We start from the raw sequence: 23,851 nt of genomic DNA, 5'->3' as shown, positions 1-23,851 counted from the left end.
ATTCTATCATTTTTGAAGTTGCATCCCAGTACAGCTTTCGCCACTCTTTTGTTGACTATGAGGGCCACTCCATTTCTTTTACGGGATTCCTGCCCACAGTAGTAGATATGATAGTCATCCGAACTGAATTCGCCCATTCCTGTCCATTTTAGTTCACTGATGCCTAGGATGTCAATGTTTATTCTTGCCATCTCATTTTTTACCACATCCAGCTTACCAAGGTTCATGGTTCTTACATTCCAGGTTCCTATGCAATACTTTTCTTTACAGCATTGGACTTTCCTTTCACTTCCAGGCATATCAGCAACTGAACGTCCTTTCGGCTTTGGCCCAGCCGCTTCATCAGCTCTGGATCTACTTGTACTTGTCCTCCGCTCTTCCCCAGTAGCAAGTTGGACGCCTTCCGACCTGAGGGGCTCATCTTCCAGCGTCATATCTTTTATATGCCTGTTGTCTTTGTCCATGGAGTTTTCTTGGCAGGGATACTGGAGCGGCTTGCCAGTTCCTTCTCCAGGTGGATCACGTTTGGTCCAAACTCTCCGCTATGACCTGTCCATCTTGACCTGTCCATAGCTTGCCTGAGTAATTCAAGCCCCTTCGCCACGACAAGGCAGTGATCCATGAAGGGTATGGCTTATTTTCAGGGGATGTCTTATTTTTATTACATCAGGAGCAGCATGCCTCTCGCTCGCTGGCTCCCTGCAGGCTAGAACTTGGGTGAGAGGCGTCTGTTTGTGCACATCTCTCACTCGCTGGCTCCCTGCACGTGAGGAGCAGGCAGGCTAGGACTCAGGCGAGAGCCATCTGTTTGTGTGCACCTCTCGCATGCTGGCTCCCTGTGAGGGGGCATGAGAGGGGCTGAGGGGACGGCCAGGCCAGGGACAATGGCAGCATCTCCTCTGAGCCAACGGTGGCGGGGCCCCTGAGGCGACAACAGGTGAGTTGCATGCTCTGCACCTCGCAGCCGACCGGCCTCCGGCTCTCCCCTCGGCAGGAGGGAAGGAGGGCATTCTCCGGAGGGGCCTGGTGAGCGCGGGGAGAGAGAGGACGCGGGCCAGCAGACTCTCCTTCGCTTTCAAAGCCCCCGTCCCCTCCGCCATCCCCACCGGCTCCGGAGGGCAGATGCTGCTTGGCGTGGGGAGGGGGGGTCTGCGCCTATCACTATGGCTTATTTTCGGGGTATGGCTTATATTTCGCAAATGCGGAAAAATCCTGCTATGGCTTATTTTATGACTATGTCTTAAAATAGGGAAAACACGGTATATATCATGGGGTAACATAATAGCTAAGAGGCCCACTCCAGGAAGTAGGGTTTTTTTTTTGGGGGGGGGGAAGAGTGCTTGGACCCATGACACTTGTGCTGATGGGGTCCACTGGAAACGGTGTTGTCTCCCAAACTATTTAATTTCAATATGAGGGCACTGGAGAGGTCAATTGGGGATTTGGGGTTAATTGTCAGCAGTACACTGATGAGGTTCATCTATTCTAAGAGCTTACTAGGTAGTCTTAGGCATGCTCTCTCTGTCTTCTTGCACCCCACCCCCCGGTGTACTATAGCAATAATAATACTGAACACTTTTTACAGGAGTAAAATATATGAAGTTATTTGAGAACCTGTGAATGCTTTGAACACACAAGAGCGAAATAGATAAAGACATATATCAAGCATTATTACTCCATTGCGGCTTTTCTACTTGGGATATTAAGGAGATAATTCCAGTGAAATTTTACCTCTACATATTTATCCAAATTACTTTCTATTTTATTCAAAGTCCCACTGATGGAAATGTCATCCAAGCCAGACAGAATTCTGCTCATGCTGTCTTCATCTACTAATCTTGGTTTCTGTTTGGATCGGAAGAGGTCACCTTGGAGCCATAACATCGGCTGCTTTCTATTTAACAGTGAAAAAAGGGCAAAATTAGTACCAGCAAAATGCATGTCAAAGTCATAGTATAAACAACTATTTATTTTTAAAAATACTTAAGACTTCTTTGCACAGTAGCCCCAGGGTGGAGTACAGTAAAATAGGACTTTCAACTTGGTTACATATATTTTAGCATTGAAAATCATTCATTATAGTATACATAACTTTATTTTAAATAATTTTATCTGGAAGTCTCTTTCGGATGTTCTTGCTTCTTCAGACGTTTGATTGGGAAAATTTATCATAACCGGGGGGGGGGGGATCAATTCTAATATACGGCATTACAAAACTGTGAAAATTTTATTGTGTCATTAAAAGTTCATTTTAAATAACCTTTTTAATGTTTTCATGAAATGAACTGATGAAAATATGAATATGGTAAATTGATGCACATATAAACAGGATGCATCTTAAAAAAAAGTAATTACTTTGTGTGACCATTGACTTTTCCTTCATTTATGGAAAAATAATGTAGCTGGGTGTTACTGTTGTTGTTTTTTTTTAAAAAAAACTTTGCTATGCTAAATTTTACTGATTTCCTCCACAAGCAATTTTTTCCTCTGCAGTTTTGCTTAGTGGCAACTCTGGATGTGAGCCAAAAGAAATAGCATTATCCACATACTTTGACTCAGAGAAAAGCTCCCACAGGGAGGTTACATAACTAGTGAATAGGTCAGGATTAGAAAGATGGGGCGGGGGGAGTATTTCTGCTTAGAGTGAGGAAGTTGATATCCAGTATAATTAAGTGTGATCTGAGATTATACTGATGATGAAAGCCATTAACTCTTGAAATAACATACTGGGAATTTGTGTCACATATGAACAAAGATTAAGAGGTGAGATATATGTTATCCTTTCTTCTAAGTTATTGAGGAGGCTTTAGTTTCTTCTTTAGATTATCTTATTCATACATTTTCCCAGTAGTAATGCATGGAAGTGAGAGCTGGACCATAAAGAAGACTGATCGCCGAAGAATTGATGCTTTTGAATTATGGTGCTGGAGGAGACTCTTGAGAGTCCCATGGACTGCAAAAAGATCAAATTTATCCCATCCTTAAAGAAATCAGCCCTAAGTGCTCACTAGAAGGACAGATCCTGAAGTTGAGGCTCCAGTACTTTGGTCACCTCATGAGAAGAGAAGACTCCCTAGAAAAGACCCTGAAGTTGGGAAAGATGGAGGGCACAAGGAGAAGGGGACGACAGAGGATGAGATGGTTGGACAGTGTTCTCGAAGTGACTAGCATGAGTTTGGCATTGAAAGATAGGCGTGCTCTGGTCCATGGGGTCACGAAGAGTCGGACACGACTGAACAACAACATTCATACATTGCAAAGTGCACGTGAACAACTGTTTACAATGATTTCCCAGCATTTATTTGTTAGGAGGCTAACTGCCCATGAGGAACGCTTGGGAGTATTTTGGGTAGGGCAACGGAAAAACACAATCTAAAAGAACAGAGACCCTGCACAGTTCAAGTTCCTTAGCACCCTGCTTCTGCAATGACACCCTTTTTACTCTAAACAGCACAGATCTTACAGGTAAGGTTAGGACTCCGGTCTAGCAATTTGGATATTCATTGATGAGCTTCGATATCAACACAGAGCTTCACACAAGCAAAAGAATTTGTATTCTTCTCAGGTGTACGGGACACAATTGAAAAAAAGAATGCAAGGAAGTTTTCTTGACACTAATGAGAAAACATGTGTTCTTCAACTGGACCTGAACATTATTGTTCAGGCTTTCCTACTGAAAACTAAAACATGTTCTAGCCTGTTTCAAATGCTTTCGAGTGTTACTCTTCTGGCTCACATAGGGATCCAGGGACTACAAGAACTGGGACTCAATGTGTTAAACCTTTTAAATCCCAAACTTAGGAGATATGTGCATTTCGGAACAGCCAGGAATACAGAACTCTCTGTGCCAAAAGCATTATTTTCTATAAACTACAAAACAATGGCAGTATGAATTAGGAGCATCGTTCACTGTTGTTTTATGATGTTTGTTCTAGATTTGTGTCAAAGCATTAAAAACTGACCTTTTTTTTTAACTGCCTGAAAAGAACCAAAATTCCAGCCGTGAATCATTGCTTTGTGAGAAAGCAACTTTTGTTCATCTCTGGCCTTTAAACTTGTGACCTTTAGCAAAGAGGAGAAACTCTGAAACCTCCTTCTCAGCCTATTTGCCAATCTGCTCCTGTGGTCATTCTCGGATGTCAAAACGCCTACATTTTGTCTTGCTGATATCAATATGCCCTCAGCAAGAGAAGAGTCCAGAGGGCCAAACAGAGAGGGTGAAGGAATGGCCACATTGGGCCTGGGGTTCCTCACCATCACATTAAGCTGCATCTTGCCTAGCTAATGTAGGGGGCCTATATATGCATGAGTCAAGTGAAGCAGATTCAAGACAAGACTAAGATAATTGTCAACGGTTCCATGAATTTGGGTGTGTGTGTGTGTGTGTGTGTAAAGTCCTCTCGCGGCTAATCAGTCATTGTAATAAGGTTACACAGATTAGCAACGGGAGGCAATGCCACTGCATCTTCCAATTGTGCTGTCTGTGAAAGCCAGATGGAATGGTGCCCCCTTTCTCCTCCCTCCATGTGCTGTTCTGTCCCAACCCCACAGATCCAATTTCAGGGGGCATATGGGGAGGGGAGGGGAGGGAGCCCCATGGAGCAAGCAGAAGTTGTTGTGCAGGGCTTCAGCTGATAGAGCTAGTTAGGTGAGTCCCACCCCATGCATATGGGGCAACAGGGCAAGAGGAGGAGGAGGAGGAGGAGGAGGAGGAGGAGAAGAAGAAGAAGAAGAAGAAGAAGAAGAAGAAGAAGAAGAAGAAGAGGAGGAGGAGTAGTAGTTTGGATTTGATATCCCGCTTTTCACTACCTGAAGGAGTCTCAAAGCGGCCAACATTCTCCTTTCCCTTCCTCCCCCACAACAAACACTCTGTGAGGTGAGTGGGGCTGAGAGACTTCAGAGAAGTGTGACTAGCCCAAGGTCACCCAACAGCTGCATGTGGAGGAGCGGAGACGCGAACCCGGTTCCCCAGATAACGAGTCTACCGCTCTTAACCACTACACCACACTGGCTCGTCATAGAGGACAAGTTCAGATTGTTTCTCCTAGAGCAAGTGAGAGAGGGGTTCAGATGACTGTGCCACCCCCAGAAATGCAACCTCATTGCCACTGATACCACAGAGAAGGGTAAGGAGACATTCCATATACATACAAATTAGTTTTCTTTGGAGAGTCAGAGACTGTGTAGCGCCTATTTATTTAAAAAATGTGTAGATTACCCTTCGGAAAACAAAATGCAGCATGCAGCATTAAAACACGAATACAATTTTAAAAAAATATAGCTTCATGTTAACCTTTATCCTTGAGTGATGCATTGCAGTGTGTGAGTTTTAGCGTGTGTGGGTTTCATGAGTAATGTGACATGTATGTGTGAGGGATAAATACAATGATGGAGAATGTGTGGCATGGAATCAGAACCTTGCATTTTGCTGACACATTTCCCTGACCAATTTCCCTGACCAGCTACAATATTTAGCGTCACTACGACATCATTACCAAATGCATCACTATCACAACTACAAATCCCGTAAGGCAACTCAGATGGCCACTCTATCATCGTAAGTGGGTAGCCCTACTACTTCTTGTGGTTTTTTTTCCTATGGGTACTACGGCTTGAGTGAATCCAGAAAATATATTTTAGATCTTTCCTCCCTCTTCAAGAACAGGTAGGAGAAAAGGGCCAGTATTCAGCTTTGAAAGAAGTTACGTACATTCATGACAGAATTGTAAGTACATCCTGATACTTTAATTCATACAATTCATATGAATTGTAGAGTTGGAAGGGACCATGAGGGTCATGTAGTCCAACCCCCTGCAATGCATGAATCTTTTGCCCAATGTGGGGCTTGAACCCATGACCCTAAGATTCAGAGTCTCATGCTCTACCGACTGAGCTGTCTGCAGTTATCAACAAAGATATCACATTAGAAATGCACACCAAATACTGACTCACTATGCTCAGCCAAAAAGTCACGCAGGAGGATTAAACTACTTTACAACTTCTTAACCCATGCCCTGGAGCTACAATAGCCATCATACTCTGCATAACACAATAAATCGGAGCTGTATAATAAATTAGAGTACAGACCAGGAATCGTACTTGCAATTTCAGCCGAGAGAATTCTAAGAAAGTCACTGAATAATCTGGCATTCATGCAGCAGACTTGCTAAGCTCTACAGAGAGGGGAAAGTGTCTGGTGTGGAACAGCAAATTATATGATTAACAGAGGTGTCATACTTACTCTTCAAGGAAGTGCTGCTGGGGTCCAATAATAGAACCTGGCCTGCACATTCGTATCCAGGCAATGGCTTCAGAATGTGTGAATCTATAGTGCTTCATTATATAACAGGCTATCAGTGTTCCTGTTCTTCCTAGCCCAGCTACAGTGAGAACATGGGGTGGGGGTGGGGTGGGGAAGAGACATAAATTTGATATTAGGTACAGAACTACACGCGTTTAAGAATATCGACGAATTCCTCTAAATGTGTGATATTTCATAAAACTTGTTTCCTTGTACCATGTGCTAATATTTTACAAAAAAAACCCTTACTGATGTCTATTTTAAACATCAGGAATCCATCGTAGTACAAACATCCTGCTTGATCCCACAGAGCCTTGCTAATTCCTGTCTTAACCTCCACTGCCCTTTCTATTTCTGCTCTGGGTAAATCTACTGAACAAAGGTATACTGCTTTGCCGCGCAAGTCAAACTGAAGGCGTATGCAAAAAGTGAAACTATATGTGATGTTTGCCATGGAGGAGTCACACAAAAAGGCATTACCTTGTCAAGGTCTCCCTTCCCTTTTAATGTGAAAGATCATTTATTTACATGGTGTAAAGATTTCAGGACATGGAGTATTTCTGTCACACATCATTAGCTGCCACTGCTGCGGCTGCTCGTAGCTGGAGGATGCCACAATACAGGGTGACACTGAATCTGCATTTATTCTGCTACATTTCTGATTCATTCTGTCTAGCTCCATCCTAAGCATTCTTTTTTTAAGTAAAACTAAAAAACATGGTTAGTTAGAGTTGCTCTTTTCCACATCCCACCCCAAACATGTTTAGTGAAATATTTACTAGGATTTCAGCACCTAATGAAAAAGCCACCTACACAGCTGATCCTCATCTCCTCAGCTAGCAGTTTATGATTTCCTGGGGATGCATTTTTAACCAGAATGTGTTTTTTTAGGGTTGTGAATTCACAATCATGAGAGTTGCATAGGCACAAGCTGCAATGAAGAAGCCAAGGTAATCTTCAGCTAACAGAGCACTGCAACAATTGGTGTCTAATGCTGTTACCTCAAAAGGTTCTTTCATTAGCTTAGTACAAGGGTGGCCAACTCCCAAGAGACTGCGATCTACTCACAGAGTTATAAACTGGCAATTATCTACCCCCTTTTTGGGGTTCAGGTCAAAGTTGTTCAGCTTTTTTTAGGGAGGAAGTTACTGGGGGTTCAGGGCAAATATGTTGAGCTTTTTTTAGGGGAGCAAAAGTTGTTGAGCTTCTTTGGGGGGAGCCAGTGATCTACCAGTGATCTACCACAGACATCCAGTGATCTGCCGGTAGATCACAAGCTACCTGTTGGACATGCCTGGCTTAGTACATGGCTCCTGTGAAATGTCTTTTATTAGTTTTAACCCTGGTCAGCCAGAGAGGCTGAGACTGAAATAGTTTTGTTCTGGAATTGTCTGTTCCAGTTCAAAAGAAACACCGATATTTTTCCTTCAGAAGACAGTGGGGAGAATAAACCTCTAGGATGGTTGTGGGCTCAAGAACAGAAGCTGATTGGCTTTTTTAAAATAAAATGAACAAAAGCCAAAAAAAGCACCTTGCCCCCTGCCTTCAGCTAATTAATAAGAAAGAAGGAGCACAGAGAGAGGAAAGGGCAGCACTATACTTTTAACATTCCTGCTTTCCAAATAAAAATCGTTTCAGTTGGGCACAGCACAGCACACCATACACAAATAGTGAAATTTATCACTGCTATACCAACAGCATATGAACAGTAATTTCTATGGCTACAAGATAATTTTTAAAAAATACTGAAGAGACATGCTTCCACTAAAAAGAGAGGCAATAGCATCACTCAGTGGAATAAAATAGGGTCTGCATTAAAAACAGCAGGAACCATTATGAAATTTCTGCTCAAAATCAGTCAAAACTTTTCATAATTTAGACTATTTTACCCAATGCAGCATTTTTAAAATTAAGATCTGAGGATGCTATTTTCAAACCTGATTATTTATTCCTCTTCATGCCAGAATACAGTACCACTGAACTGCTTTTCTTTTTTCGAAGAACTCACCTTTACAATGCACAGCTATGGCACCTTCTGCTTCCTCAGAGATGGTCAAGAACTGTTGCAATATACTGTCACTCGGCGTGCTCCCGTCTATGAAGAACAGGTCGTAGTGGTCAAACCCACCATCTGTGAAACGCTTTGCCTCATAAATCTTCTTGTTGAGTCTTATGACAGTTGTTATGTTGTGCTTCCTGAAATATGGGAAATAGGCTTCCGGTGCATGGAGAGGGTAGCCTGTAACAGGAAGAGCAAGAATGGCGGGCTGTTTGTATACAACCTCCAAAAACTTCCTAGTGGTACAGATAACAACTGCAACACCAGACTTTAAACTCTTATTGTTTAAAAACGAATGTTACTAATGTAATCAACATACTGTAAAAAGAAAGCCAACGTTAGTAAGAAAATCTGTGCAAGTATACAAAGTTGACTGGCCCAAAATTGTAGTCAATAAACTTTCAGTCACAGAACCTTAGTTTGCACAACACATTAAGCCAAATATAGCTTAGTGAGACTGTGCAAATGTTCACTGCTTTGGTCTTTCCCTGGAGATAGATAAACGTAGATATAGATATAGATATATAGATATAATCTGCTGTGTTGCCATAGTCAAGGTTGCCCTAGCGCAGGGGTCCCCAAACTAAGGCCCGGGGGCCGGATGCGGCCCAATCGCCTTCTAAATGCGGCCTGCGAACGGTCCGGGAATCAGTGTGTTTTTCCATGAGTAGAATGTGTCCTTTTATTTAAAATGCATCTCTGGGTTATTTGTTGGGCCTGCCTGGTGTTTTTCCATGAGTAGAATGTATGCTTTTATTTAAAATGCATCTCTGAGTTATTTGTGGGGCATAGGAATTCGTTCATTTTTATTTTCAAAATATAGTCTGGCCCCCCACAAGGTCTGAGGGACAGTGGACCGGCCCCTTGCTGAAAAAGTTTGCATTCTCTCCTTACTATGAGGTGTAGCCACGAACAAATCTTGGTTTATAGCTCATGGTTGGTGTGGAGACAGCCACAAGTCTTTGCTCAGATGTCATGCTAAGCCAAACCTTGGCCTATCTTCATGAAGCAGAAAATACCAAGGAGGAGCAAAGCACCTGCAAGCTCATTCCTGGGAGCCTGCACAGTACTGTATTGCTAAGCCTGTAACAGTGACATGTGAACAAACAACAAACTAGTGATATTAGCTAATGTTGCAAGAAGCTGAACAACTGACAGGGTAGAAGAAGTATGAGTGGAAAAACCCCTTCTTCAATTAGATGTAGACCAGAATGCAGCATTCTTGCATCTTCCTCATCACCATGAAAGTGACTTGATTAAAACAAGCATTAACACAAAATTCTCCAGGTATCTGTATGTTATAGTGGAACATTTACAGCTGTGGGATACAACAACTACCAGTAATGTATTTTCTATTTCTTCCCTCATCCAACTATGTACAGCAAGTCAGCAACACATTGAAATATGCATGTTCTTCCTTTCTATGCTGCCCCCCACAGTTTTCTTTTTATATGGCTTTTGAAGATACGTTTAATAGTTCATTAGCTACCAAACTGATAAGAGCTATGGCTCGTTTAAAGAAAGTAGAACAAATTTAAGGCTAGATACAAGAAGATCCTAGGGCAATTCTTAATAGCAAGATGTTCCCTGTGCTTAAATCTGGCATCAAAAGGAAAATGATTTACAACAAAAAAGTGCCCAACCACTTGAATTTGGATTTTTGCTTCTTCTTTTTTTTAAGGAATAAAACATTCATTCTGAAAAGGAGAATAGAAAACTAGCATATTGGTCTAAAAGAAGTAAGTATTTAGCCAGTACAGTATCTAAAACAGGGAATAATGCCACCTTATAGGTTTCACTCTAGATTAGAATCATAGGGTATGTACTGTATATTCTGGCGTATAAGGCTACTTTTTAATCCAGGAAAATCTTCTCAAAAGTCGGGGGTTGTTTTATACGCCGGGTGGAGAATCTGCGGTCGAGTATATCTCAAACTCTATATTTTAACTGGAAAAGTTGGGGGTCGTCTTATACGCCACTAAATATGTTATTCATGAAGTCCTCAGTCTGCAACACCATATGCCTGGACTCCACTGGCAGAGACCTCATAGGAAGGCAGATCATTCTGCCCCAGAATCTGCCTCATTGGCAATAAAGAATTCATCTTTTATGTAGCATGTTCAAACATAACCTTATGAATCCTTACAACTATCTAAGACCATTATCTAGGTATTATAGATGCTGGGCTAGTCCCTCCAACCCTCCGGCCTTCATTTTCAACTCTTATGTTTAATAGTCCTCATAGGCAGTGCCTGTCTTCTCCTCAGATGTTAGCTTTGTAGGTCATTTTTAATTAAACTTGTAGTTCATGCAAATTTTCAGTTTTAAGAATGAAAGAAGGAAGGTTCATCGACTTCCCCACTTATAAGCTATTTTCATCAAAATATAATTATAAATTTTTTAAAATGCAGAAATGAAACAATGTTCATTTGGCCTCTACGAGTACTTCCAAACAACAGCTCAATAGCACAAATGGGTCTCTGGCTACAGGCTGCATTTTTTAAAAACGTATTTGATCTTCCACAGAAAAGGTTAAATAGGGAGGGTCAATACTGATGCTAATGGCAGCATGTAGATGCTGTAAAAAGCTTGTGCACATGAGCTTACATTACACTAAGCACCCATTTGGAAGCACTCTTGAAGCATTTTAACACATCCACCCAACTACAGTATTGTTTCCACAAATAGTATGGTGTTCTCCAAAGGGGTGCATACAACGTTCCAGTGCATGCAGCAAGGTCTACTTTTCACCCATGCGGATCAATGAACCACAGCTGATTTACTAGTCATGCACTATACACACAATTCTACAAAAAAAAAGACAGGGAAAAACAGATACCATTTTCAATCTTGGTCTTTGGATGTGGTCCACTAAATGCCAAAAATTTTCCTGGGACGATCCAGTTGAAGTCACCATTTTCAACTCGCTAGTGAAAACAAAAGCAAAGATTTAGAAAAAATATGTATCTTCACAACAGTTTTCGAACAACATCCTCTTCTGCAAAGCTCTTGCAAAGTCATTCATTGTCTGCTCATAAGAGAGAGCTGTATTGACATTGTACAATTTACCTGCTTGCAAATATCTTTTTGAAAGATTTGTCAGTTTGCTCAAATTCTGCCCAAAGCACTTCTTCTAGGACCAAAGAAGTGTCTCGGTCTGTTTTCCTCCAGTGACTAATCGCCAGTTAAGAGCGGCAATGGAAGTCTGTGACATGATTAAGACTTTCAAAACTAATCTTTAAGGGAAGACAAATTAAGGCCAATTAGCTTTGTTGTTTTTTAAAATGTGGTAAATACAAGCTTCTCGCCAGCCATCACTTTCATGCTTCATCCTCTTATTATGCCAAGTGTGAAGCAGAGATGAAGCAGAGGTGTGTGTCAGCTGAAGTCATCAGGTAGGATACAAATGGAACAACCATGTTGGATACCATCCATCCCCAATCGCTTCCATTTTAAATCTAGATGTTGAGGGTACCACAATAATGTATTAAAGCCACTTCATGTTTCTTTTTAAAGTGCACTTAATGAGATCTTAATGCACTATGCAGGTATACTTGTAACAGAGACAGGGTTGGCTGTGGTAATTCACTGCTGTGTATTTTGTAGAACACTCCTCTATTTTACATACACACAAACAGAATTCCAAGGTCATCAATATTGACCTAGGCATATTTAATTGGGTGCAGAAGGCAGATTTAATGAAAGTGAGTAACAGGGTCCAGGATCCAAGGAACTGCATGCGGAACTAGGTTCATGAGCCCACTATGGCTTTAGACTTGCTTTTCTAGCAACTGCAAGCACCTATGCTGCATAGCAAGCTATTTTTTTTTAAAGAGATGATGTCATAGAGCATGAGAGATAAAAGGAATTCCAGAACTCAACTAGGTGTGTCCAAGCCCCCTCTTGTAAGACCTTAAGCAGTTCTTTTGTTTTTGTTTTATTATGTATTTTTGTATTCTCATTTTTTATTTTTCTGTTGTTAACCACCCTGGGATCTTCAGCTGAAGAGTGGCATACACAATTTATAATAATTATTATTAATTCTTTGGATCCTGGCCAGTGTGTTTGCTTAGTTACAGCTAAAAGCTAAATCTCTGTACGCATTAAAAATAAATGACACTGTCATTCTTAGCAATTTGTATAAGTTGAGATGAAAAGAAGGGCAGCAAATTTTAATTGAAAAAGATTAAAGACTCAAAATTATTATTTTTTTGAAGGACAAGAGGTGCTACTTCTGGAAGCATCAGGTTTTAAAAACAACTTAACCCCAAAGTTAATATTTAATAAGTAGCGCAAGCATTTCACAGTGCGACCATTGGTTAATCCACCTACCTACTCTTCCTGTTGGAAAAAACTTGACCAGACATGTTCTAAATACACATTCTCAAGTACTCTCTTCAAACAACGATGTTTCAGACTTAGAACACATAAAATACTGAGCAAGGCAAATAAAAGTGACATGACTTGCCCAGTAAAATGACGCAGCAGTAAACTTGAGGCATGTAACAGCCATTACTCAGACTCCACAAGCTAAAAACCAGGTAGACATAAATAGCACTCAACACTGGTCAACTACCCTAAGAATACATTTCCCTCTTCGGACTAAGTGAACAAGAGAAATTGAGAGGAGAAGGGAGTTCCCACCCCCCTCACTTCTCTTATATTGAGAACTCATTTTTTAAAAGGGTGGCATTTGCACAGTAACAGGCAACACAGATCCTCTAATCACATTATAGGTGGATCATGCCATGGCGCTCAGCAGCCTTTCACTTCTTTGTATTTGCTCTTTTACTGAAAAAGAAATGCATCAACAACTGGAAGGTAATTGGGAAAGAAAGCAGCAATGCACCAATTATGTGGCACCTACAATTTAGGAAAAGCTCAAGTGTCGCTGCAAAGCAGAACTAGGTGTGCTTAATAAGTGCATGTTGAAACTCAGGCAAACTATTCAGTTCAGAAGACGCACAAACCTCATAATGCTCGTACTCATCTGCATCAAATGTCTTGAAGTCAATAAATCCATGCTGTAAGGCCTAGAAAGCAAAAAAAATGTCAAGTTCACAGGCAACCATCCAAAGGACATTTCGAACCATTTAAATCTGAAAGAGCACCAAGCTGGTCAAATATATGGGACAAAAGGAAGGCAGTTTCATAGGATTTTTCCTTGGTTTTTTTTAGGGGTCTCCCTTGTCCCCTCTATTACTTGCCTTAGCTACTGAACCTTTAAACTATAGAAATTAGGTTAAACAGATTTATCTCTGGGGTTCAAATAGTAAAGCAAGAAATGAAAATATGTGTCTACGCATTTGATGCATCTCTAAGGACACTAATCGGAATAATCAATTGTCCCCATATTCCCAATTTTGTTGAACTGTAATATACTATCTGGTTGTAAGATATACCATCCTATCCAAATGATCTGGAATTAATCTACACGAACTGTAGATAGTATTGTTAAAAACATTCTGTTCCTGATACTACTACAGTGGTACCTCGGTTTAAGAACAGTCCTGTTAACGAATTATTCAGTTTACAAACTCCAGAAAACTGGAAGTAGTGTCCCGGTTGCAAACTTTACCTCAGTCTAAGAACAGTGGAAGGGCACTGGCCGTGGGAAGCCTCATTAGGGAAAGCGCGCCTTGGTTTAAGAACAGTTTCAGTTTAAGAACGGACTTCCAGAATGGATTAAGTTTGTAAACTGCGGTACCACTGTACACAAATTAAATATCTAGCAATTTATTTTCAAAAGAACAAACACAAATCAAATAGGTCAGTAGGATCATCAGATATTGTAAAAAGAATCAATGAAAGATTTAAATTGCTGGATTCTAATTCCTTTATGCTGGCTAGGTAAGATATTTGATAAAAAAATGGGTCTATTACTATAGCTATCTATCTATAACTATCATAATCTATATCTCTATTTTAACAATTTACCATTAGGGCATGATTGAGCTATTTTACAAAATTCATCTTGAATAATAATAATAATTTATTATTTCTACCCCACCCATCTGGCTAGGTTTCCCCAGCCACTCTGGGCAGCTTCCAACAAGATTAAAAATACATTAAAACATCAGTCATTAAAAACTTCCCTAAACAGGGTTGCCTTCAGATGTATTCTAAAAGTCAGATAGTTGTTTATTTCCTTGACATCTGATGGGAAGGCGTTCCACAGGGCGGGCGCCACCACTGAGAAGGCCCTCTGCCTGGTTCCCTGTAATCTCACTTCTCACAATGAAGGAACCACCACAAGGCCCTCGGAGCTGGACCTCAGTGTCCGGGCAGAACGATGGGGGTGGAGACGCTCTTTCAGGGGTCCTTTACCTTTTACCTTTTTACCTGCATGTGCCTAAGGATATGATTTCTCTTTCAAATGCATTTTGTGACATTACCTTTTTTATTCCTTGTAGACAATCCAGAATAGTAAGATTATATGTACTGTTCCCAAATGAGGCATCCCTACGAAAAGAGAAATATTAGCATATTCCAGATAAATACAAAAAACATCTACCTATCATACCCAATTTTAGTAGATGGCGAATATTTTAAATTTCTGAAATTTGAACCTCAACATGAAGGTTACACATGAAAACACTTCCACACACAATTCTCCTCAATTTATTGATGGTAAGTTCATCTAAAATGTTAATAGGATGAACTCAAATAGAAAGTAATAGATTTTTTTATTATTAGCTACATGTATACTTTGTATACCATGTAGACAAGAAAACATACATGCTTCTCCTGCCTCACATTCAACTTTACCGTAACAACAACCCTATGAGGTAGGACAGCCTGAGAGATAGAGACTGGCCTCAGATCATCCAGTGAGCTTCATGGCAGGGTGGGGATATGAACCTTGGTCCCCTGGCCTCAGTCCAGCACTTTAGTCATTGCACTTCTGGCTACTTAAATATAATTCACACTTCTGGAATTAGTCCTACAGCCGCCTTTCAAGTGTATTTTACTGCTACTATTTTAAATCACTGTTCCTTCCAGAGACTGAATGGAACATGGCGCAAAAGAAAGCTGAAGGCAGAAAGAAGAGAAGGTAAATGATGCTCCCCCAAACCAGCTTTTCGGACTATTATATTCACCATAGTTTCTTGGATTAAGAAATAGGCTTTGTTTGTTTGTTCGTTTCATAAGATTCTATGAAGCCTTACACATATGTGAGATTACTCAAAATTGGGATTATACATAGCACACAGGACTAGTATTTCAAATTACAATTAATTAAGATGATAGTTCTCAGCTTCTCTATGTATACTTCACCACTCCTCAGCATTTAAAATACTTATGCAAAAAAAAAGGGGAGGATAACACTGAAGACAAAAATGGAGCATAAAAATAATTTGAAACAGTATCTTCCTAAATGTTTGGCAATTATACTTAAAATGGATATTCCACAAACTTTGCTTGGACTATTTCCCCCTCGTTTAAATAGATATTAATAAATCTAGAGTAGTCATCGCAACTGGGAAATTAGAACTACAATGTAGACAGCAGTTCTGGCTGTGCTTCACCGGATCAGTACAAATAGCTGGGAGAATAATTCACTTTCAACTCTAATTTCAATACTCTGCAGTTTTCCATTATATGTATTCTTAGATATGTCTGAATGTGCACCCACACCCCTGACCTCCAAGAGGGCTATTTGCATCTTCTCCCTGACACAAATATATTACTTACTGCTACGAAAGAAGCGATAGGAACAAAGTTAAAGAGAAACCTTGCCCGTGCATTGCAGAATAATCTTTCATCCATTGACAATACTATTTAATGAGTTTAGAATATGTATGGCATTTATCTGGAAAGTTTATTCACAGAAGCAGTAGAGGCAAGACTTTTGCTAATGCACCATATGTTGGCTACTTAAAACTTAGTCCGTACATAATGCTTGCCTGAAACGTTTGCGTGGGAAAAGTCAAACTGATGACATGACCTCCTGAGCTTTGAGAATCCAAATCTAAATATAGATTCCTGTTTAATCATTCATCATTCAGCGACGCTTTACTGTGTTTTGGACAGTCTAGCCAGGGCTAGTTAAAGAAGAAGAAAAGCTAGATACTTGCTAAGAAACCAGTATTAGTCTGAAAGCCTATTATTACTATTACTATTATTAATTATTGTACAAAGAACCTAACATTTTCTAAGACAGGGATGGTCTGTAAAAGATAATCTAACAGATACAGTAACAAATGGAAAAAAGGATGGTGAGGGGAAAGGAAGGCAAGGGTTGGAGCAACTGCTTATTCACTCCAATGAAATTAACAGGCCTTGAGTTAGACATGGACATTGATTTCGATAGGCCTACTCTCAGGGCCGGATTTAGGTTTGATGAGGCCCTAAGCTACTGAAGGTAATGGGGCCCTTTATATGTCTAGCTGTCATTTGTCAACAAGAAATTGTCACTGTTTTTTTGTGTTGAATATATGCTATATGGTAATTTATGGACCTAATAGGTATCTAAATCCATTTGCATATAACAAAATAGGAACCTACACAACACAAAGCACTGTTGCTGTATGTAGGTTTTATTTTATCTTATATTTTGGAAATGTACATCCAGGTTTTTTCCCCTTTCATTTTTTGGGGGCCCCCGAAGACAGTGGGGCCCTAAGCTATAGCTTGTTTAGCTTATACGTAACTCTGGCACTGCCTACTCTGAGTAAACATTAGTTGAATGCAACTCGGGGGCAGTCTCCCAGAGTGGCTGTTGGTGCCTTGGCTGGTGGCAGAGGCCAAAGTATGTCTCCCTTTGGTTTAGCAGTCCTAGGGCAAGTGGCAGGAGTGTGTTTGTTCTTTGTGGAGTGGGGGGGGGGAATAAGGAAATTCCCTGCAACACATTCTCTGGCCAATGGACGGGCTTATGTTTCCCCCCTTTAGTTGCCATAATACGTCTAAGGCAAGCAATGCTAAAATAATTAAGAAGTATTTTAACCACATTAGCTATTGGATGTTGTAAAGGTAGCTTCAAGGGAACCTGCATTTGCAGTAGTCAATGACTGGATGTTTAATGCAAAATCTGACTGCCAGATGTGCAAGGAATCCCAGATGTGTGAAGGCAGGCTGCAATTACTCTCACATTCTTTGATGCGCTCTGCAAGGCCGATGTAAAAAGCGTTACTTGATTAAGCACGAGTTTTAATCAGATCTGCTTATGAATAATACAACTCTCTCGGGGTGTGGGGGATGGCTGTGTTCAGACAATCATGTATCAGCTTCTTCAGCTGCTATATAAAGGATTCTAACAACCATCAGTCAGCTGTCTTGGCAAGAAATGCCCTGTCCTGGACATGGTCAACTGATCTGCTCCTGGATCTGATGGGATTTGGAGGCAAAGGGTGCTTCCAGGAATGGTCTGCTCTTTATAAAGGGCAAGACTGCCAGAACCACCAGTAACATCAGCAAGAAGTTGCTGCTATTATAGACAACCAGATTAATTTATAATTATTATTATTTACACTCAGGCCTTTGTACAATAAAGCCACAAAGCAACTTGATAATCATTTGTCAATTCTACCAAAACCCTTTCTTGAAAGTATGCCGTCCTATTAATCAACTGATTTTTTAAAAAAGATACAATTGATTCTTTTCTTTTCTGCTAAACATGGTAGCTCTAGAGGGCCAAAGCAGAACCTTCTCGAGTACCAGCTTCCAGATCTGCAACGAAGTTGACCTTGAAATAAAACTCTGGATAGGTAATCTGTTTTTCTATTTTATTGCTCGTTTTAATATTTTGATTTGTTTCATAGTCTTGCTGTTAATTGTTAGTAAATTTATCTTTTTATAAACCGCTTTGAGGATTTTTACATTTAAGAGGAGTATAAAGTTATGAAACAAAATAAACAATAGTTATTCAATGTGAACTGTAAACTTGAATACCCCTCACATCACATCACATTTTAACACAAGTGTGTGTGCAAGAAAGAGAATACTTTCTATATTTTTTCATATGATAATTTCTACTGGAACGTAATAAACCCAAGCGTTTAAAGGCTTCAGCCGCTGCTGTTTGATCCCTATCATGTTTTGCTCTTCTGCTTAATTGCTTGGTCCACTCAGTTCAGCTTTCACTGAAAAAGCAAGTTTCCAGGGCTTATAACTGCAAAGACAGGCAATGGCTGGAGGAATATCACACACCAATGTATAGGGTAAGAACAAACAGTCTCCTGTTTTCTATGAGTAAGGGTGGGAAACAGACCTGTGTGCATTTTCAAGGTTTAAAACCCAGCAGAATCCAGCTTCTCTTGGCATACGATGTATCATCCTTGGTGCTGAATTTCAGCTTTAGAAAACAGTATATACAAAGGCCCTAGCCCCAGGCAGACTGGTACAGTATATTATGGCAACAGCGCTCCCACAAGCACAAGCCCTGACTCTGTGCAAGGCGCTGCTAAGATTGCTGCAGATTCTGTGCGCAAGGGGCAGAAAGCGAAGTGGGGAAAGGCAATTTTCTTCCTGAAAGCTGTTTTTCTAGAAACCTGGTACCACCTTTACACTTTTTTCCCAGCCGCTCCATTCCCACTTGCATGTAAATACTGGCTTTATCCCTCTGTGTACAATAGCCCTTTATTCACAATGTCTGATAACAAGGCACCTAATACTGCTGCCCAGATACCAAGTCCATGTTTTGTATTGTAGTGAGAGATCTTATCCTTTGTGGGTAAATCCTTATTCCTACTGACAACTTATTCTCCTGAAGAAAGACTGAACATATATTCAAGATTTCAGACACTATAATCCTATAAGCCGGGGGTAGAGAACTTCAGGCCTGGAGTGGGCCTTCCTGGGCTCTCTCTGGTCCTCAGGACTATTCTCTAGGTCACATCCACCAATGGCCTGACTTCACATCTTCTTCCTTCTTTTTGCCTGGCTAGTATGTGTCATTGAACCCCCAAAACAACTTCTGCTTGCCTCAAAGAATAGTGAGAGGTAGTTGTGTATGTGTGTGTGTGTGTGTGTGTGCACGTAAAAACTAGTCTACTGTACAAAGGTAATGCTTACATTTACTGCTTCACCTATTTTTTGTCTCTGCTCCATCCACCATTGGCATACAGCCTTGGAAGGGAACGTGGCCCTCTGCTTGAAAAAAGGTTCCCCAACACTGCTATAAGCTATCATTCACTTGGTACATATTTGTTTTTCCAGCAACTGGTATTCGGAAGCATACTGTCTCCAAACGTGGAGTGCAAAGCGTAGCCATCGTGGTTAGCAGCTTCTGATAGCCTTCTCCTCCATCAATTTGTCTCGCCCTCTTTTAAACCCATCCCAGTTGGTAGCCAAAACTGCCTCTTGTGGGAGCAAATCCCATAGTTGATGGGCTGTGTGAAAAAAGCGCTTTCTTTTGTCTGTCCCAAATCTTCCAACACTCAGCTTCATTGGATGTCCCCAAGTTCTAGCGCTAAGTGAAAAGGGGGAAAACTTTTCTCTATCTGCTTTCTCCATCTCATGTATAATTTTACACCCTTCTGTTGTGTCACCTATTACTTGCCTTTTCTCAAAAGTAAGCAATGAACATCGGGGGGGGGATCAATAAAAGTTATGCAGGGAAGGTCCTGTTTAGGTGGAATTATCTTTATAGCAGTCAGTGCTGCCACCACTACCCCTGCATAATTGGGAGGGTGTGTGTGACACTATGGGAGGAGTTTTAGCAACTCTACCAAGAAGCTGGATGGCTCTGACTTTTAAACACTGAAAGAGCCACATAACAGCATAAAGAAAACAAAGCGAATATTTTGGAATTACAGAGGTTGCCTCGTAGATAGAAGCTTTTGATAGAAGCTTTTCTATCAAAAATTTACCTGCCAATACTAAAGCAATGGTTTTTCAAAAGGAAGCTTTGAGAAAGACAGCAAGTTCAGGCAAGCCCAGAAAGTCTTTGCCATATACTATTAACAAAGCTGTGGCAACACCATATGTCCCTTCCACAGCAACAACTGTCACTATAGACTACCCTTGCAAACAAATGCTTTCACGTGCCAAACATTCTCTAATGCTGTACACCATTTGTGTATAGTGATCTTTTAAAGTGTGTGCATTACTAAACTCTTGCTATGGAGTCGGTCTTGTAGTATTGTATTTACAATTCAAATTCTGTGGAATTACAAATGCCACAGCAAGCAGAGAAACCATTAAGTGTTTCACTAAGACCCCAAGTGGTGGTGGTGGTGGGTTTGGAATAAAATAAAAATAAAGTTATGGCATTTTGCCAAACATTTAAGAAAACAATCAGGTGGTATCCGACTAAGTTTCACTTTGAGAAATTAATGGACGTTACTAAATTAGATCCATTAATTTGAATGGGTCTACTCTGGGTAAAGCTTAGTTCAACACTACCCATAATTTCACTCAAGTTTTAACCACCAAACCCCACCCCCAACTCATTGATTTACGTGTGCATAAGTGCTTTAAGGTGGTGCTGAGACAAGCTCTACCATAAACACAACCACCTCAGACAGCAGATGCTAGGGGCATCTAACCTGTTCTGCACCCACTAGGTTAGCCTACTGCCCTCAAGTCAAGTGGAGGATGCTATGCAATGACCAGTGTTGAAGAAAGATTAAACTGCCAGTCCAGCCAGCTTCTCTATGTGGAATTGGGAGTGGGGAACACCTTGTCCTTTGCTTTAGGCAGCAAACTGCACTGGGTTAGCCATGGATAGCATAGATGTATCATTCCAGATATACTTTAACATGATGAAGCAATGCTCCCTTGCCTGCTGTTAAAAGTTGAGCAGACTGGTGGGTACGAGGAACTTCCCAGTGGTGGTCCCACACCTGTGCAATTGTTGTGAACTCTGTGGGCCCCCTCTGGTGGCCTTTAAGGAGATTCAAAGATTTCTGTATGCCACCAAGCTTCTTATTGACAATTATATCCGTCGCTCTTTCTATTCGTATGCCCCTCGCTGTATTGTTACAATACTCCATTTATGTATTGTTTTTGACATTTTAATTGTAAACTACCTTGTGAGAGTTTGCTTCAAAGAGTCAGAGTGGAAATAACTAAAATCAAGAGTTTTCTGAATGAGTGGAAGTGACCGCCTTTGGAAGACATCCATGGTTTCCAATTGGGACAGGAAGGACAGCTGCGTGTACACCTATTTCCCTATACAGCTTGGTCCTTTTCTGCTGTCAATGTTTACTCAGCTGCTGTATCCTGGGCCGGCCACAGGTGATTGTATCTGGCACCATTGGAATGCAAAGAGGCAGAGACAAGGGAGCACTGGGGAGATTCGGCTGAACCTCCCCTTATTGCAGTCCACTGACAGTCTCAGTCACTTGCATGGAAAGCAATTCACTTGTGACGGACTCTCCTCAGTGGTTTGTATTGCCTAATGAAGGGGCAAAGGCTAAGCAGAAAAACTGGAGGTATGCACTTCCATATATGAAAACTCTATAAAACAAAATATTGAGCATTATAAAATGGGTACCACTGCCTATTGTGAAAGAATGCAGTCGTATTTCACTGCAACAGATCCTTTGGGAAGCTAGAAGGTCTGGCATTGATAAAGCGATTTGACTAAAAACCTAATGTTAAGTGCCCTCAATGCAATATTAATCCCTTCAGCCAGCATTAACTTCTCCCCTGTCTTTCCACCATGCACAGAGGTTGGAACCTGGCTGCGTGGTATATATGATCTAGCTGAATACTGATATTTCAGCAGTCTTTTGCTCCTACAGTCATAAAATGAAATGATGTCTGAATTTCTAAGCAGATTAAGATTTTCCAGGTCATTGAGCTAAATGAAACCAGATCTATTTGAATGAAAACTAATACTACACATTTCAAGAGACTCGTTCGTGCAATGATTGTGTCCTGGTGCCTAGGAGGTGCAGAAAACAGTCCTGAGAGTAGGTCTTCTCAGTAGCAGCATCTGGATTGTAGAATTTGTTATCTCAAGATACCCAGCAATCTGATTCACTTTAGATAATCAGGCATCAGGTCTAGACAGCCTCCTAGAATTGGTTCTGTTTTTTTATTATTGATTCTAGGCCCAGGAGTACTTTATGATTGTTTGGTTATTTCAGTATTGGCTTTGTTTTTAATCATGTGATTTGTAAGCTGCTCTTAATGCTCCTTAAAGTACAAGAGACAGGTATGTTGCCTTATAAAAAAAATTACAAGAACCCTCCCCATTAAATAGATATCACAATGTAAAAATCTCCTAAAAGTGACTTACAAATGGCATCCCGTAACTGGTCCTTCTTGGATCACTAGACTGAGAAATCCTGGTATCCACAGTCATTTAAACTGAGAATCTTTACAAATGAAGAAAAGTATTTTTGTTGTTCAAGAACAAACAACAAACAACAAGCTGATTTGGATCATGGAAATATGTATCTTTTTCTGTTCTTCCATTCATACCCGGTAACTACATTCAGATATGCATTTCTCTTGAACTTGTACCCAGGTAGAGACTGGAATAGACATCATGCTCGCCCGCTACCTTTACTGCTGGAAAAGAAAATATCAAAACTAGGCATTCCTGCAGGGAAACACATTGAAGAGACTGTACATGTTTGAGCCACGCTTCCAGTCCCTTCCCAGGTAGATTTCAGAGGGAAAAGCAAGAAGTTTGTGCCAAGTGCTTTACAATTGGCACTGGGAGGCCTATAATGAACAAGCAGGCTCCAGGAGATAAGTAACCAAGCAGCACAAGTCAAAATGCCAATTCTGCTCTCAACTAAAAAAATACAAGTAAATAACTAAACAGTGTATGTGTTAAACTACCATGTTCCATGCACTGACCCCACCAAGTGAGCATACACAGTAGCTATGTAGGCTTCAAAATAGCATTGCTATCATTGATAAGTTGCCCTTGCTTTAAATATTTGATGCCTACAGCTCAGAATACATTCCTGGCAGCCATCTAAACTCCAGGTATTACAAATAGCTCTGTGCTGAGAAAGCTTTGATGCTTGGCACCCAGCCAGCTTCTTTAAGCAGCTAAATCAGCAGCAATTTTGCCCTAATGAAAATGACTGTCAGGAAATGCCAGCCTTATGTACCTTATCCTTGCACTCTTTCCTACATTTTCAGGCTGGTGGTAGAAAGTCATTCTGATAATGACAAAGGAACGGCGTCCGTCACCATCTACCTAACGGTCAGACTTAATTCACTGGCATCTGTGACTCACATCTGTCTCAACAAGGCTCCAAGGCTGTGGCAGACACGTCAAGCCCATGCTGGACCTACATTTTCTATTTAACTAGATATGCCAAACACTAACTCTCCAGGTTTTGCGGTGAAGTGCAGATCAGTTCCTCAGAAGTTACAAGTCCATAATACAAGTCTGGAGACATGGTCTCTTAAATCTGGCTGAAAAGGAGATATGCATATCTAATATGCAGAAATTTATCAAATGACACAGTAAAGCACACAAAAATGAAAGTTTAGCTAATTTTTATCAATGAAGCCAAAACCATTCAAGTAATATTAACCATCGAATTTATTTGTCATTTTCTACTGGAAAAGTCTCAAAG

At 40.7% G+C, this 23,851-nt stretch overlaps 1 protein-coding gene across 6 annotated transcripts in view; it reads right to left on the bottom strand.

Moving 5' to 3' along the window:
• The window catches only part of CDC14A (cell division cycle 14A), an 89,707-nt gene that overhangs the window by 46,092 nt on the left and 19,764 nt on the right, over nt 1-23,851 (bottom strand). For all 6 annotated transcript variants that reach the window (XM_033151519.1, XM_033151517.1, XM_033151518.1 and 3 more), the window contains exons 6-11: nt 14,756-14,822; nt 13,331-13,393; nt 11,200-11,287; nt 8,310-8,540; nt 6,242-6,380; nt 1,732-1,894 (exon numbers count right to left, since the gene is read on the bottom strand). In XM_033151519.1, the coding sequence (XP_033007410.1) occupies nt 1,732-1,894; nt 6,242-6,380; nt 8,310-8,540; nt 11,200-11,287; nt 13,331-13,393; nt 14,756-14,822 (751 nt within the window). The remainder of the gene's footprint in view (nt 1-1,731; nt 1,895-6,241; nt 6,381-8,309; nt 8,541-11,199; nt 11,288-13,330; nt 13,394-14,755; nt 14,823-23,851) is intronic.

This window comes from Lacerta agilis, chromosome 6 (genome assembly GCF_009819535.1).
Source record: "Lacerta agilis isolate rLacAgi1 chromosome 6, rLacAgi1.pri, whole genome shotgun sequence".
Taxonomy (NCBI): Eukaryota; Metazoa; Chordata; class Lepidosauria; order Squamata; family Lacertidae; genus Lacerta; species Lacerta agilis.
The sequence above is the reverse complement of the archived record's forward strand: the minus strand, read 5'-3'. Positions and strand labels throughout refer to the sequence as shown.